General features: G+C 43.5%; 1 protein-coding gene across 1 annotated transcript in view; it reads left to right on the plus strand.

Moving 5' to 3' along the window:
• The window catches only part of HEG1 (heart development protein with EGF like domains 1), a 75,682-nt gene that overhangs the window by 21,612 nt on the left and 36,548 nt on the right, over positions 1-17,522 (plus strand). The window contains exons 2-7 of the mRNA XM_063108915.1: positions 2,226-2,519; positions 4,158-4,457; positions 9,930-10,268; positions 11,193-11,528; positions 14,786-14,992; positions 15,696-17,042. Of these exons, the coding sequence (XP_062964985.1) occupies positions 2,226-2,519; positions 4,158-4,457; positions 9,930-10,268; positions 11,193-11,528; positions 14,786-14,992; positions 15,696-17,042 (2,823 nt within the window). The remainder of the gene's footprint in view (positions 1-2,225; positions 2,520-4,157; positions 4,458-9,929; positions 10,269-11,192; positions 11,529-14,785; positions 14,993-15,695; positions 17,043-17,522) is intronic.

The raw sequence follows: 17,522 nt of genomic DNA on the forward strand, positions 1-17,522 counted from the left end.
GACCAGAGCCGGGAAAATGGTGAGAACCATGGATCTAGAACTGCACTGTCTAGCAAGGTAGCAACTAGCCACACGTGGCTATTGAGCTCTTGAAATGATGCTAATAAAATACTCACCGGACTTTAAAGGTTTAATACCAAAAAAAGTATATAAAATACCTCAATATTTTTATATCAATTCCATATTGAAATGATGATATATTGGATATGTTGAATGAAATAAAATATTTCTTAAAATCAATTTTATCTTTTTTTTATTTTTAAAATGTTGCTACCCCCAAATTTAAAGTTACACAGGAAGATTGTGTTTGTGTCTCACTTTGTTTATCTTCTGGGCAGTGCTCATCTAAAAGGTAACATTCCTTCTGTGTGTGTGTGAGTGTGAGTGTGTGTGTGTTATTTAGATACAAACAGTAGGTTTTTCCTGCAGCTTCTACAGATTTGTCAGATGGTTTGTCATTTTTGCCTGACTCATATAGACAGAAGCGATTCATCCATCCCCATGGAGGTTTCTCAGCAGTGCCCACTGCCCCCAGTCCTAAGTGGAAAGAGAAATACCATTCACAAATGGGAAAATAAGAATGGGATTTTCAAGGAGTCATGCAAATCAGCAATAACTTCAAATTGTCCTTGACCTCCCCCTTGCCGTCTCCAGAAACTCATTAAACTCAGTGTCCCCTAGTTAGTACATATGTTTCATATCTGCTTCCATTTTAGTTTGGATGTTCAGGGAAAGGACAGTGTTCACAGCATGCTCTGTGCTTTTTGGTGTTATCCTTGAGGGACCCGGCATTACCAGCAGCAGTCCACCTTTGGCTTCCGAGATGTGGCTGGGCTGGGCACAGAGTTCTCCAGACTAACGGGGCAGCTTTCTTGGATTGGACTTGGATGTCCCATCCACCTGCTTGGACTCTGAACCTTCTGCCTTGACAAATGACATTTGATACTACAAATGATTCCTTCTGTGCCCAATTTTACCACCAACTTTAAATTCATCCTCAGAATGTCTTTAACTAATACCCTCTTTGCCATCATCTTGGGTGCTATGGAAGTAAATTATTTAAATATATTTTATGACGAATATAAATCATTTCTAATCTACAAACTTCAAGTAACAGTCCATACTCATGATCCACATTTCCTCAGCACTCCTGAGCGCAGCTGAAAGGTTGGGGGCATGGGTTTGGAGCAGGCTGCCTGGTGAAGTCCTGGCTCTCCTCCTTTTGACCATGTAACTTGGGCGAGGGACGTGGCCTCCCCCATTCCTCCTTTGCCTGCTATGTAAAATAGGGAGAATAAGAGCACCAATCTCTGACTTTGTGCAAGGATTAAATGAATTAATGTTTACGTCAGAGTTTGGCACACACACATATGCTATTATTATTATTAATTTATTTTTACAAAATGAGATCGTACTCTAAATTCTATCTTGAAGCCTGCTGTTTTTACTCAATAATATCTGTAGAATGTCTTTCTTTATTTTATATATAGCATCATTTTAATGACCACATAGTGTCCTTTCATATGGACATACTGTAACTGATTTAATTGCTCTCCAGGTGTAGGATTTTTAGGTTCTCTCTCTCTCTCTCTTTCTCTCTTTCTTCCTTTTGTTATTGTAAATAATGCAGTAATGAACATCTATGCAGATAAATCTTTGTCCACATTCTTGAATATTTCCTTTGGATAAAAGCAAAGAAAATGAAATTACTGCATCAAACCTGTTTACATTACAAAATTTTAGTTGTCAAATCCTTCACATGTTTTACTAGAATTGCACATGTCCCACCTCCTGCCTGCCAGAATAGGTGTCAGGATTAAGAGCTGCCAGCTTTTGCCTTCCTACCACCCCACAAGGCATATTTACAAACTTGGCGCTTATGAGGTGCTTTCTGCCCTTTGCTCTCATCTGACCTTCCTCCTCAGAGGCCCCCCTCTGAGTCTGCCTGGGTGCTAGAAGTTCACGTGCTCTTTCCGAAGCCCCATCTTGATCTCTATCAATTTCCATCATTTATCCCATGCACTATAAAATTTATCCTATATTATATTGTTGCTTCATAATTTCTTCCACTGGATTGCAAGAATAATTAATATGGAAGAAAAAGGTGAAATTATTCTACTTGAATCCATTTCTCTACTGGTGTATCTTATGGTGTCATTTCTGAAGGTTTACTTTTTTTCCAGAAGCCAGCAAGTTTTCCCTGATGCATTTTCTTATTATTTCAGCTACTGTAAGGAACCACTGGCCAGAAAGTAACACTGAACCCCACACAGAAAACATTACCTTCTATCGAAATCAAGAGGACCTTTCATCAGTGGCCTCCAAAGAGGGCGTGATGGTTCAGACCTCTAGCAGGAACCACGCTTCTTCGGATGCTCCGGAAACCCTCTCTGTGTTAACTGAAACAGCAAATACTGGAGGAAGGAACGAGCCTTCAGGCAGAACAAACTTCACCATTTCACCTGTGGGGCACTCGTCTCAGACAGCAACAGCTCTGACCTCCCAGAGCGGCACCTTAGGTAAGTTTGTGCCGGTGGTGCTCATTTCATTCATGCATGTCCAGTCCTGGAAAACAAAATTTCTGCCACCCCCCAGCCCCATTCTGAGCCACTGTGCCCATCCAAGGGTCCTGGGCTGGAATGCATCAGCCCTGAGACTCAGGCCCCATCTATGGTAAGTACAGATTTGCTGAGCAACCCGGCCAATCCTGTGGCATCTACATTCTATGTCCAAACCTCATCCCTCCTCCAGGGATCCTGCTACACGCTATCATCTCAGAGGCACCAGGTCTGGTGGGAGGCATGGCTGGGAGAGAAAGCCGGGCTTAGGTTTTGTTTGTGTGAATGGGGCTCAAATGGTTGTTCTTGCTCCAGTCTGCACAGCTTGGTGGCTTGCCATTTTTAGCAAAGGATTTCAAGAAGGGACTGGGACTCAGTGGGTAAGACTGGACTGAGGAAGAGAAGACAAAGAAAACTAACACTGATTAGATACCTGCTACACACCAACATTTCTGTTCTCTCAATCTTTATAGCAAGCCTGTGAGATCATGTTACTCATTATAGAAATTTAGAAACCGAAGCTCAGAGAAGTTAACTAACATAACATGTGCAGGTCAGACAGTTAACAGTTTAGAGCTGGATTTGAGCCTAAGTCCATGTATCTAAGTGAAGTGGCAGGGGCAGCTGAGGAGTGGAATGCCTGGAAAATGTGAATGAAGGTACAGAGGAGAGAAGGACAGGTGTGGCCTCTTTGTGGGGTGGCCAGGCCACCGGCCTCCCTTGGGGAGGGTGTAAGTTGCTCATGGAAGAGAGCAGGAGCAGGTAGGACAGGTGTGCGGATGGGGTTAGGGACAGTCATGGAGGACTTTGAAAACCAGGCAGTTTAGATTTGGTGTGGTGGGAAGAGTCACTGAAGGTTTTTGAACACAGGAGTGAGATGACTGAAGTGAATTTGGGGAGGATCCGCCTGGCAGGCTGGTCCAAGATGTCTGGAACGGGGGTAGAAGGATGGAGGGAACCTGGAGTCAAGGGGACCACCCAGGCAGACACAGAAATCCAGATACCAATTGCTGAGATTTGGCCTGGTGGCCACAGGGATAAAGAAGAAGGGACTGGTAAAGAGACTTCAGAAAGTAAAGTTGATAGGACGTGGAGATGGCCTGAAAGTAGAGGATGAAGCCGTTGAAGGTGACTCAGTGTTTTCATGTCCTAGTGACAGGTCTGGTCGGAGGACCCCTTCTGTAAATACGCACGGAAGTGTTTTGTGTTCCATCTGTGAGCGATGGCTGCAGAGCTTAGAAACTCTCACATGATACTGCCTCATTTTGTTGTCATCCAAATATTAGGAACTTCGTTCATGTTGAATTCAAGTAAATTCTGGAACACTGATCTCCCATTCCATATCGCCTGATACTTAGCTGCAGTGTGCCCCTTTTCTGATCATTTTACCACACAATGCTAAGTCTTTGTGAGATCTGAAAATAGTCTTTGTCTTGGTTTGTGGTCTCTCTTTCAGGACTTCATTTTTTGTAAAGTGAATTATTGCTCCTAATCACTTCTCACGTCTATATATTTTATAGAAGTCAGAGTTGACCCCATTAGTATGAAGACATTTGGAAGTCTGTGGGTGGGATTTTAATTGTTGCTGTCTGCTTTCAGCCCTGGAGAGGCTTCACCTGCTGTCCAGCAGTGCAGGGCCAGAAGGAAGAATCGCCCCTTCTCAAATGGGGAGGGGGCCATCCCAGGACTCACTGCAGAGCAGGAAGGGGCTCCCAGAGGAACTGACTGCGCACATCCAAGTGGCCACCACTTCCACTTCCAGCCACCCCTCTCTTCCTGCTTTGGAAATGGGAGAACCGACCTTGCTCTCCAGGAAGAGAGATTCCTCGCGACCAGAGCTCTCTGTGCTGCCTTTCTCCAGGACACCGGCTTACTCCCCTCCATCAGACCTTTTCTCCCGTGAGTACTCCTATCCCCAGCTTAGCATGCTGAAGTCACTCAAAACAGGCACATGGATGTGTATAGCTAGCTAGTTACACACTCATAGTAGGGCTGAGGGGAAAAGACATTAAGCAAAAATGCCATTCTTCTAATGCCAAGCATTTGGGGTAGAAGTACAACCTACATAGTTTATCTGAGTATTGAAGTTCATGTTTAAAATATATTCTCTTTAGTTGTATAAGGAAGAAAAGAAGAGTTGGATTGTGGCTGCTCTAGGCCTTTCTGTTCACCTCCCCCTTTCCTTACACATGAACAACAGAGACTCAGTGTTATTGTTTTGGTGAGCATTGGACCATTTGATTAGGAGTTAGATTTTTATTTCTTCATGATTGTAAAAACATTTCCCTCAATGGCAAATAAAACATGGGTATACATTTTTTAGGCACCATTTTGAAAAAAAACCACACAGTGCAGGTGTTTGCAGGGCGTGATATTAGTAACTGTGTCTGTGGAGTCTCTCTCACTCTGCCATTCCACTTCCTACTGTAAGTTAAGTCTCAGCACACGTATTCTATTTCCTCTGTGCTATACATTTTGTCATACCAGGTCAGCTGACGCCTCTCTGCCCAGAGAGACTGTAATCATCTTGAGGACGCAGGTTGTGGCTATGCATTCTCTTAGGTTCCCTACCACCCCAGAACAAGGTGCAGCTGATAAGAAATGGGGATTAGCATGTGCCCAAATACCCTCACAGGCCACATCCTGCCCTGGGGCAAAGAGAATATCGGAAGCTTTGCCCATCTTTTCTCTTCTCTGAGGTTTTATTCAGAGTCTGTGGGTGCTGCTTGTGTTTTCGTCCTCATGCCACAGGGAGTGGGACAGAGGGCTGGAAATATTCTTGGGAAATAGAGGTAGGGTTGCTTCACAAATTGCCATTTCAAAGTTTTTGTAGGTCAGAGGTTTTTGGAGGTACTTTGCAAGGCTAGGAGTTTGGGTTTATGTCATCAAAGCAAAAACTGAATCCAGAAGTCCTTTCTGGAATGCCTATTTAAAGCAGCTAAATCCTCTTCCATATACTCTGTATACAGTTTCCTGCAGACTGGGTTTAGATATAATTTATGACTCATGTTTTTAGAAGATTGCTTTTTAAGATTATTCATAAACATTGGTTGGATTGGATAAAAGCTGCCATCGTTTTTAGCTCCAAAGTTCTGTGGTTCAGTGATTTACATCAGCTTTACTAAGCAGTGGAGAGGAAGCATTTTCTAGGAAGCTACACTTTGATTCTGGTCAGGGTCATTTAATATTTATAATTGAAATTCAACCCACTACTGTGGTATATTTGAAAATCAGCCTATGTTTCCAACTTTACTGGACTTGACTCTGTATTCACCTATGTTTTTTAACCCTAAAATAAAATTCTTTCAGCATTTATCCTTTTAGAACCTTATATTTTAGTTGTTGGAGAGTTCCACCATACCTTTCATATTCCTTGAGTGTTTTACTGTGTATTTCTCTTCCTTTTTAGTGACCTGGGTGTTCTGTTCTGGGGAGCGTCCCCTCACCCTCCTAGATATTAGAGAGGGCACTGGTGCTATTCAATGGGGTTATTGCCAGGCATCCCAGAATGTCTGAATCCAGCCTGCCAATCTCCCATCCTCTCTGTGGGGATGCAGAGGACACATGCATAAGGACCTGAAGCCACATGGGAAACAAAGTTCTGCTTTATTTCTAAAGCTGGGCTAGCACCTGCTACCCCACTAAACAAAGCTCTGGTGTACTTCTTCCCTCCCCTTGAATCTAACTCTTGAGATTTTACTGTCCCCTCTGACTACATGATACGGGAGCTCTAGGCACTTGGGCAAGAGTGCTGAGAGAGAGCCCACAGAACATGCCACAGGTAGACCCCAAGTTGACTCGGCCTGTTGGCCAGCTCTGTGGAAAACAGAAGTGAAAAGGGAGTGCAGCACGGGCTTGTGCCTTTTGACACCTGGCCATTCTGTCTGTCCACTAGGAAATGTGACCCCGCCCTGCACTTAGATCAGTCAGATTAGTGATGCTCCTTACTAGGTGAGCGTGAGGATGATGAGCTAGGAGCCTGCCATGGGAGGATGGGGCTCCTTATTTGAAACATGAAGGGATTAGACCACATGATCCAAAAGATCCTTTCTAGTTTCAGCATCTGTCATTCCACACGACATTGAGCCTTTGTATTCTCTGCCTCTTTTCGCTCTTCACTCAGCCACATGGAAACACCTGTGCAGCACCACCTCTTCTGAGGCTGAGATAGCCAGGAGTTACCTACTTCCAAAACTAAATTGTATGCCTTCCAGTATTAAAGCAGGTGTAGGCCCAGGCAATGGGATCCGATTTTTAAAAAAAGATCAGAAATCATTTGAAATTATTTTTCTTGCAGCTTTACATCTTTTGCTGCTTTATATCTATCTATACTTTCCGTATTTTCTGTAATGACCATGTACTATTCGATCACTGGGGAAGAAGTAAACTAAGCAATAAAGAGGGGGAAAAAGCTCTCTTTGGAGGTGGAAAGAGATATATGTATGTTGAATTGTGTGAGAGTGGCTACAATTGAGCACTAAATTTAGTACTGAGCTTCCTGGAAACCAGGGCACAAAGGGAAACCGGGTGGGGCATGCGATGGTTGCCAGATAAAGTAAGCATACAGTTTCATCCGTGGGCAGAAGTGTTTTGGGGGCAGTACATTCTAAGAGGATTATTTACGTAAGCAATGCTGAGGATCATAATGGAAAATGCCTTCGATTGCTGTTTTATTGAAATTTTGCTCATGTTCTTAAATTTTATATAAATTTTCAATAGGAGCTGCGGGTGTAATAATGGATCTCAACTTATGAAAATATTTCTGTGGGTAGCTGAGCTAATGTGGCCCAGGTAAATTGCTCTGCGGTAATTCCACTTTGTAAAGGGAGAGAGCATAAATAACTCAGAAGATTGTAGATTTAGAATATCTTTCTCAAATATCAGCTGCTTCAGCTGTACTTGGCAAGTACCGGATAGCAGTCAAGTCAAGGTTGAGCATTCTGATGTATGCCTGAGGTCCCAGTATTTTGTGCTGTGACTAGAGAGTGACCCAGATACTTTTACCAGATGAACAGGCATTCTTTCCATGTCCTATTATAGACACTAGGAACGTGGCTTGTTTCTGCTCCCGGACGGATGGTCTTCCCTTTTTTGAATGGCTGCTTCAAGGGTAGAAATGAGCAAGGAACGGCAATTATTTAATAATCAATAATGCTGGCCTGTTGATTAGAATCATGGTAAATTTCCCTCCAGAGTTATTTAGCAGGTGCCTATTTAGTAATACAAGTGGTGGTTGTAGATTAGTTTGACTAAACATTTCCTCTTTTTATTGAGAGGCACCAATTGTACAGAAGTATTTATACACATTTCATAGCTTTACCATGAGGATGAAATTAATATGTAAAGTACTAAGCACAACGCCTGGCACATCGTAATTGGTAAGTAAATGGTAGCCTTTTATAATGATGAAAATGCTGAGACGATGTGATGAGGCAGCAGTGTTCTGCAGAGCCCCCAGGGCAGGGAAAACAGCATTTTCCCTTCATGACTTTCAGCATTTGCGACTTCTGTGATTATATTTCTGTGGCCATCGATTTGCTAAAACCACCAGAGGCAGACAGGCCTGGGTTATTCAGGCTGAATCCAGTATTATTGCCATGGTGTTTTGCTGGGAACATGAATGGATGAAATAATGCAGTTTATTGGGAATAAAAGTGTTTTGAAAGAAAATCCAGCAATCTGATGGGGCTGTAATTTGGTGGATAGAGAGGATAACTCGAATGAAGTTAGGCCTGCCAAGCGAAGTGGTTGAGTGAACATTTGAGGCATATTTATATTACGCTTTCCTTTTTTTATGCTAAAGTGTTTTCTGTTTGCTTGTTTGTTTTGTTTTGTTTTTTGTTTTTAAGTAGAGGTAGGTTTCGGTAGGTTAGGACTCTTTTTCTGTCTGGGTGTTTCTATTCCTTTGCTTCGGTGACTGGTTTTATGGATTGTCTGCATCTTTATTTTGTGTTCGTTGAAGTGCAGCGGCCACAGCTGCGGGCTATGTTCTTGGTATAGCTGGTTTGATGGTTTTGTACGAGAGTACGAGGAACCTTTTATTTCTTGTGCGCTCTCTTTTTCTCTCACGATATCTGAAATTTATTTGTGCTTTTGGTTACAACAGCACATAGGACTAGTCTTCAAGGAACTGTGTATAATGACACTTCCTTTCCCCCTTTTCTAGATCCTAATTGACAGCTTGAAGCCTTTCATTATATAGGCGTAGAGTACTTTGTATTATTTTTATCTTAAAAGGAGTAAAAAGCACACTCTTTTCTTGCCTTTGGTTTTGCCCTCCATGTTTCTTCCTGCTCACCAAGCTTTCCTGCAGTGTATTCCTGTTTGGAATGATAATTTTAATTATTCTTCTGGAGGCCAGTTCTCAGGGTATCCTTTGGAAAGTTCTTTGTGGAAGGAAGCCATCCTCAAGCCACCATACCTCTGTGGAGCAGACTACATATTTTGACCAATGATGTATATAGTTCTTGAGGTTCATGACAATTATCTAATGGCTGCCATCTATTGATCAGAAAAACTTCCCAGCCTGGAGTCCTTGATCTCTTAGGGGCCCATTGGGGTAGTATGTAGGTTTGAGAGCTGGTCTCTAATGCTGAATGAGGCTAACTACAATAATGAAGTCTGTTTGTTTTTGGATGGAATTAGATCAAATCATGGGGTAATAATGAGTATCTCCTGCTGATTAGAAGTTCTGTTACTTAATAAATGCAGTTTGGTTAATAGCCTTCCAAAACATAAAGTTTATGATGGTCGTGAGGTGGGGAATAATAAAGATCCCTTGATGGTGACAAGGCTAGGGATTTTTGTTCTAGGCCAGTGGTGTCCCAGCTGTGTTCTGCAGAACCCTAGACCTCCTCAGTGGTGACCTGGGAATTGGGCACCCTGTGGCGGCCCCACTTTTATTCACTTTATGCATTGGATTTTAATCTATAATAGCATTTAAACAAAAGGGTTACACTGCTAAAACAAAACAGAACAACAAGAAAAACGTCATCACAGTGGTGTGTTCTGTTTAAGCTGTAATGTGGAATTGAGCAGTAGAAGTTTTCATCTTCTATAAAAACCAAGGCAAATAATGTATTTGCCTTGCTTTCTTTTATCTTCTTCTTAGCTTGAGCCTTTCTTTGTGCATGGTGGATCTTCCCTGCTTCTCCACTTAGCTCTCTGAGAATTAGAGCTAGTGAGGAGAGAGTGAAGGAGTGTGTCCTGGTTGCACATGTGTGTGTAAACACACACAAATGATTGAATATATATTAGGTCCATAGCAGTTAGATTTATCTACCCAAATGTAATAAAACTATTGTACTTAAATACATCCATGATTTTCTTAAACCCCTGAGGAGTTTTGAATCATACCTTTTTTTGTTTTAGCTTCTGAAGGCATGGAGGAGCTCAACAACTCTACTGATCTCCAAAGCCCCTCAGTCAATCAGACAGAGAGTACGCGTGTTGCCACCACGTTCACCGATGGTGTCGCAAGGATGCTTCAGTCTCTAACTGTCAGTCTGGAACCTATAAACGAGACAGAGGGTTTCCCTGAACACTCCAAAGTTGCCACAACTTCAGTCTCAGTCCCTTCTTCACCTTCTGCGGTGGAATTGAGAAGAAACAGCAGAGTAACTGGAACTCCAGAGGATGGGGAATTCATGGAGCCATCCACTGACAGTGAACTTGGAATTACTTCTTTACACTGGCAAAATGATTCCCCAAGTAAGTAATCCATCTTTACTGGATCTATTAGGAGTATTATAAATAGTTGAATTTTCTTGCTGGATCTCTTCAAGACCATTTACAGTCTCCAAAGAAAAGTACAAGTGTGCTCTTTGATGGCACCAGCTCCTTTATCTGGTATAACATATTATTACATTTTGATTTTCATCCTTATGAGAACATTGTGAAGTTAGTTGGACAGGTGTTATTCCTCCTGCTTTTTACAGAGGAGGAAACTAAGGCTCAGAGGGTTTCAGTAATGGATACACGGCCATTTAGCTCACTCAGCAGAGTTGAGACCTGCGCCTCGGGGCTCTTATGGTTGGTTGGTTCCATCTTCTATTCACTCTATAGCATTGTCTTCAAAGTGAGAGCTGGCTTGCTTTTTAAAACTAGCTTCAGTTATTTTGTGTACAAATCATCTTTACAAACAAATATGCAGATAAAAATACAGTTCCCAAATTCATGGTTTGTTTACTCTTTGTACTTTATTTATTTATTTTCTACATAGTACTTTGGAATTAGAATAATCTTTATTAATATTAGAACTGTTTTAGAAAAGTGCTCTGACTATGCACTTTATTTACGCACATCATGTTTGTTGGGCATAATGACACACTGATTTTCTTGACCATTTTATATGGGAAATAGGATAAAACACTCAAGCCTGTACCTGCACATGTTGTTTAAAAGGTCCCTTTCACCAACTTTTATTTTAATATTGTTATCTTGCTGATACCCAAAAGTTTTGAAATAATTATTTAGAATATGATAGTGCATGTCAGGTTATACATTAGTAAGTATTGTACGAGATTCCTTGGCAGAGGGAATCTTTCCATAGAGAGGACTCACTTCTTAGTTGTTGCGGGCTCTCTTTCATGGATATCCTTGTGATAGCATTTTTTTCTACCTGATACCTGACAGCCTTTGGAGGACATCCGCTCACCAGCGGCTCTGAGGCAGAAAATGGAAGTTCTGTGTCTCAGACTGAGACTGTATCTAGGTCAGTCCCATCCATCAGCAGTGGAGAGAGCACAGCACGCTGGTTCTTAACCAACAACAAGACATTTGCAGATGTGACAGGAAGTTCTGCTTTGTATTCTGAAGTTGTGAATGCTTCGGTTTTGACCCAGTTTTTGAACTCTGCTCGACAGTCCGGAGGAAATAACACAGCATTGGGTGATAAAAGTCACTCAGAGTCTTTGTCTACATCTTCCTCAGAAAGCCTAGATTCCTCAGCACCACGTGGAGAACGTTCGAGTGAGTTTCATTTTGCATAACTGTACCACACGGAGGGGAGAGGGGCTTACCATGCTTATGATCTTCTGTGGTATATTAAAGCCATGCCTAAGGAAGTAACTCCTTAGACCCCTCTAGTTTCATTATTCCCAGGCCATTGTTCCAGCTGGTTGATACAGATATCCCCAATTCTTTCCTGGTACATCTCCAAGAACCCATTGGTCCTACCTTCTCTTCCCACATGCAGCTGAGGGACGTCTCTGTCCATGTCCTCCCATTCCCCGTAGCCCACCCCATACCCCCATACCTGTCTCAATCACAGAGCTTTCAGAGGGTGAACTTCTTGTGAGTGGTTGTTCACTCCAGGTCTGGGCATTTATCAAAAGAAATTCTCCCTTTTCTTTTAAATAGCTTGAGATAAAATTCACATTCCATACAATTCAGTGTTTTCTAGTATACAGCATTCACATTGTTGTGCAACCATCGGTACTAATTCTAGAACATTTTAATTACCCCAAAAAGAAACCCTATATTCTTCAGCCATCATTTCCCATTCTGCCCTCCCCCCAGCTGCTGGCAGCCACTACTTTACTTTCTATCTCTGTGGATTTGCCTATTCTAGACATTTCCTATAAATGGAATCATACAATGTGTGTGCCTTTTGTGTCTTTCACTTAACATAATGTTTTCAGGGTTCATCCATGCTGTATCATGTATCAGTACTTCATTTCTTTTTATGGCTGAATAATAATCCCTGGTATGTCTACTGCATTTTTTTTATCCTTTCATCAATTGGTAGATGTTTGTGTTGTTTCCAGCTTCTGGCTATTATGAATAATGCTGCTGTGAACATTCAGGTACAAGTTTTTATGTGGACATATGTTTTCAGTTCTCTTGGAATTGCCAGGATGTATGGTAGCTCTATTTTTAACCTTTTGAAGAATGCCAAACTGTTTTCCAAAGGGGCTGCACCACTTTATATTCCCATCAGTAATGTACAAGTGTTCCAATGTCTCCGCATCTTCAACACTTGTTACTGTCCGTCTTTTTTATTATAGCCATCCTGGTGGGTGTGAAGGGTGTCTTACTGTGGTTTTGACTTGCATTTCCCAGCTTAATGATGTTAAGCATCTTTTCATGTGCTTATTGGCCATTTGTATATATTCTTTGAAAATGTCTATTCACATCTTTTGACTATTTTTAAATTGAGTTATTTGTCTTTTTATTATTGAGTTGTAAGAGTTCTTTTTATATTCTGGACACTAGTCTTTTATCAGATATATAATTTGTAGACACTTTCTCCTATTCTTGGGTTGTCTTCACTTTCTTTCTTTTTTTTTTTTTGTCTTTTTCGTGACCGGCACTCAGCCAGTGAGTGCACCGGCCATTCCTATATAGGATCCGAACCCGCGGCGGGAGCGTCGCTGCACTCCCAGCGCCGCACTCTCCCGAGTGCGCCACGGGCTCGGCCCGTCACTTTCTTAATAGTATAATTTGTAGCACAAAAATTTTTAATTTTGATGAAGTTCAATTTACCAATTTGGAAAAACTTTTCTTTTGGGTAATGTTTAAGAACAGTTCTCAGCAGTCTTTTCAATGTAAAGTGTATGCTGACTAAAGCAAAAATGCATTAACTTATCATTTCAACTTTTAATAGGGTTAAATTCTTAACTCTCCACCACTGATAATAGCAGCTCCATTTCCCCCATATGAGATCCTAATTAATGAGAAAAATCGGTGTTTATTACTACTCGTGTGACGTGGAAAAGTATATGCTTATAATGAAAGAATACCATACATATGGGTGGAGGATATTTATACTTTTTTATGCTGTTTGTGCATGGAAAACACATTATGTATTTCCTAAACAAAAAGGATCATTTTCCACCCTCACCACTGTGGTGCTTAGGATTTTTACCTGCTCAAACCAGGATCTTAGGTTCTGTAGCCTTTCCCTTTTACATCTCTTCAGAACCCTTCCTCTCTGCAATTAAGGCTCAGTTGACTCATGCGGAAAAGGTGATTTCAGTGTGATCAGATCTTGGGGTTCAATTATCAAAAGCTGTAAAATGATAAGATATGATAATAGTAGCCTCATACCTGAAACCATCTCGCTGGAGGTTAACACAGTGCTTCATCTCGTTTCCTCTGAATCACCCAAAGCTGGATGATTCTGCAATCCAGCTTTCCAGAGTTCTCAGTTTGTTTCTTTTTCTGGGTTCAGATTCAGCCCCTCTGTTTCAGGCCATGACTCCTCACTTTGGTTATTTGCATAGATTTCATTTAACATAGAGTATTTAAAATATCCCCATTCAAGGCCTTTTTCTCTTTGCCCAGAGAAATCGTGCTCAGATGCACTCTGCTCTCTGCCCTCTCCTGGTTGATGGATCTCTCGAGGCCCTCAGCCTAGCTGAGTCACATCTCACCCTGGTCCTGGCCTTCTCAGTGCTGCTCTAGGTCACTGTGTGTCATGCTGCCATGCTCATTCCTGTCTCTCAGTTAATTCAAACCTATCCTGAGATGAATTACCTAATTCTCAGCTTTCCATCTGCTTTCCATCAAAGTGTGCCCATGGGGGTGTCAAGGGCTAGTCTGGGCTGGCAATGGGAATGAGAACCAGGAAAAGAGTCTCTTTTCTCATAGAGGCAGCAGACTATGAAGTATTTAGGCCAAGAAGAATTGGGCCTCATTTTCATCATTTCTGAAAAGAAATGTTTATTTGATAATCTAATGTAATAATTTAAGACAGTTCTAGGGACTTTAGGTCTATAGCATAAAACATATGAATATACCCTAAAAGGAGGAAAAGAATATTCATGTGTCACCTTCCCTATTCCATCCCCATCAATAAAATAAAACAAATGCATTTTAAAAATTAAAACAAAAACCGAGCCCACCTGTCACCTCTGAGGGTGGTGTACTAACTCTATAGAATGGCAGGCCCTGTGGCAATTCACGTACCGCTGGTCCCAACAGGAGGGACGGCCTTGTCCCAATGTCTGAAGCCCCAAGAGGGTTGTTAGTCTTTTGCCCACCGTTGACTTTCCCCGCAGCCACCAATTTCCCTGACATAAACTCTGTGTCTTGTGTATCACCAAGCAGAAATCCAGTACTGATCCTACTGGCCGAAGTAATGAGCCTTCCCACAAATCCAGGCCACTGGGCAGATGCAGCGCACAGCTCGGCTAACGACCAGGAGCAGCGGGAGTGTGCACCGCTGTCACTGTCACTGTCGCCCACACTTACTGGCTGGCCGCCCCTTTTCCTTCTCTCTGCAGCCGTGGAAGAGAGCAGGCCGCACACCTCGGCCACCGTCACCGGAAGCGGAGAGCGTACGGGGCGGTCTGTCCCCATCGGCAATGCCAGCACGACCTCCGGGGAGATGGGGAGCCCTGCAGCAACGGTGCCCCGGGAAGCAGAGCGTGCCCCTCAGCGCACCGGAGCCACCGACCACACCGGCCTGGCTGCCGCACCCGCCCTTGGAGGTGCTGTGTCTTTGCAGAGGCCTCTCCTGGTTCCTCAGCTCATCTGACACTTTCCTTACGGTCCTAGGATGGTTCAGTCGGCTGTCCACCCAGAAAGTACCTCACAAGCCCTTTATGGAGAGAACTTTCTGAGTTCTCCCCGTCCCATCGGCCACACGCTTGCCTGAGGCATTTGGGACAGCGTGTGCGGGGCAGGGAAGCCAGACATGAAGGTGACCTGCCACTTTGTGGCTAAGTCCAATCTGCTGGAGAAGAAATGTCTCATTACACAGAATGGAAAATTGGGAGGGTTTTCCTTTTCCCATTTAGACATAACAGTGATTCTATCTGGGGTCTTAAGAGCTTTTCAGATACCAATTTGCTTTTATCAAAAAAGGCATGTGGAGGAAATTTGGAACTGCCCCGTACTTTTAGTCCCCTGGTCTCTTTTATTACTGTTATTATTATTCTCTTTTATTACTGTTCTCACTACTGCCACCACTAGTCCTCCCAGGAGGTAAATCCACTCAGAGCAGACACTGAGCCTTCCTGCCTTCCCGTACTGTCTCTGTTCAGAGTGTTCACCATCAAAAACCACCTGTCCAAAGAAGGTGTTTCACCCCCTTGAGTTCATGGACAGGGCACTGAAAGCCTATATTGTAGTGTGTGTTTCAGAGGTTTCTTATATGTTTAGTTGAACTAACTTTGGCTTTTCCATTTGCAGTCACTGGAATTAGCAACAGTCAAGTGAGTGGCACAGATCTTGAACAAAGGACTTCCAGTGGCCACACTGATCACACCTACCTTTCATCTACTTTCACTAAAGGAGAACGGGCGTTACTGTCCATTACGGATAACAGTTCCTCCTCGGATGTCCAGGAGAACTCGACCTCTCATATTAATGTCTCAGACTCTTCGCATTCAGACTATTTTTCCTCTTCTCATGCTCAGACTGAAAGAAGTAACATCTCATCCTTGGATGGGGAATACACACAGCCTTCCACCGAGTCACTGGTTCCACAGACGTCCACCCTTCCGTCCTACACGTCTACCATTAATATGCCACATACTTTGGTTCTTCTGGATGCTGATGCTGGGTCTGTTGGTGACTCTTCTTCTTCGGGGCCCCCTTTGCCGCTGCCCTCAGTGTCACAGTCTCACCAGTTGTTCTCACCAACCTTACCATCCACCAGGACGTCTGCGCATCCCCTGAAGTCCACCTCTGAGGCCTATGCGCCTTTGCCTTCCTCACCATCGTCTGTACCCATATCCGTGATGGCATCTACCCCTGCCCCACTACCTGTCCCACAAACAGCCTCACCCCGTTCATCTTCTACCACAGTCCTGCCCGGGGTGAGGGAGACACCTGTGACTTCAGTTCACACATCGACAGTGGCATCGTCTGTGGCAGAGCACCAGAGTAGTCAAACAGCGGACCCTAAGAACCAGAGCACCCCACACCAAGAGAAAATCATTACAGAGTCAGAGTCACCGAGCTTGGTGTCTCTGCTCACAGAGTCTACCAAAGCTGAAACACTGAGCTCTCCTTCAGGGGTCCCTTTGCCCCCAGCCCTAACAGAGTCCTCCACCAAGCAAACCCTTCCAGCCGGGAGCACGAGCTTAGACCAAATGTTTCCAGCTTTGACAGCCACCACTCTTGAAACCTCTCATCCACCCATCACCACTCCTGGCACCCTGCCAAGCACAGTAGCTCTGACCACTGGCCCTGTAGCTGTACAGACTACAGCTGGAGAACAACTCTTGCTCACCCATCTTGAAATTCTAGTGCCACAAATCTCAACAGAAGGTGTTGTCACCACAAAAAGGAACCCAGTGCATACAGATGCTACCACCCAATTGATCCCTCCAACCAGCGTACCCACATCAGCAAAAGAACTGACCACAAGGCTTGGTGTTACAGAAGAGTACAGCCCAGCTTCACATTTCTTCAGAACATCTCCTCCCCAAACCACAGATGTTCCCATGACTGAAGTGTTGGCTCCTAAGTCTACTGCCTTGGCTACTCAGAGCAGCACACAGTCACCAACAGCATTGTCATCCCCCTCCTCAGGTAAAACACATCTCACAAGCACACATTGACTGCTGGGCTCTGTCGAGCACTGAGAGCTGCTTGGGGCTCGGGGCTCATGTAAATGTGTGGAAATGGCTGGTATTTGAAATAGTGTCTGTTATGTGACCTCATATGCTTCCCATGGATGCATTTAAAGCATAAAATAAGGTCACGGTGGACCTAATTTTCTCACCCTGAGTTACATAATTCTTCCTGAAGCAAGAGGAGACGGTGCATTGGCCATGTGTGACATTGGTAGATAGTGCACTTGTCACTCTTAATGTCCTGTTGCAAGAGCTTTTCAAGCATGCCTCTAACTCTTCTGAGGTCAGAACAGGCTGTGATGCAGGATTGGAGGGTGGAGAAACTGTGGTAAAGAAGCTTTAGGTGCCTTATCGGAGACAGGGAGTGAGTTGGGTGCCTGCTCCCAGATCAGAGCCCGGAGCGCTGAGTCAGTCAGCTGGCTCCCCTTGGGTTCAG

Source organism: Cynocephalus volans, chromosome 1 (assembly GCF_027409185.1).
Source record: "Cynocephalus volans isolate mCynVol1 chromosome 1, mCynVol1.pri, whole genome shotgun sequence".
In the NCBI taxonomy this organism is placed as follows: Eukaryota; Metazoa; Chordata; class Mammalia; order Dermoptera; family Cynocephalidae; genus Cynocephalus; species Cynocephalus volans.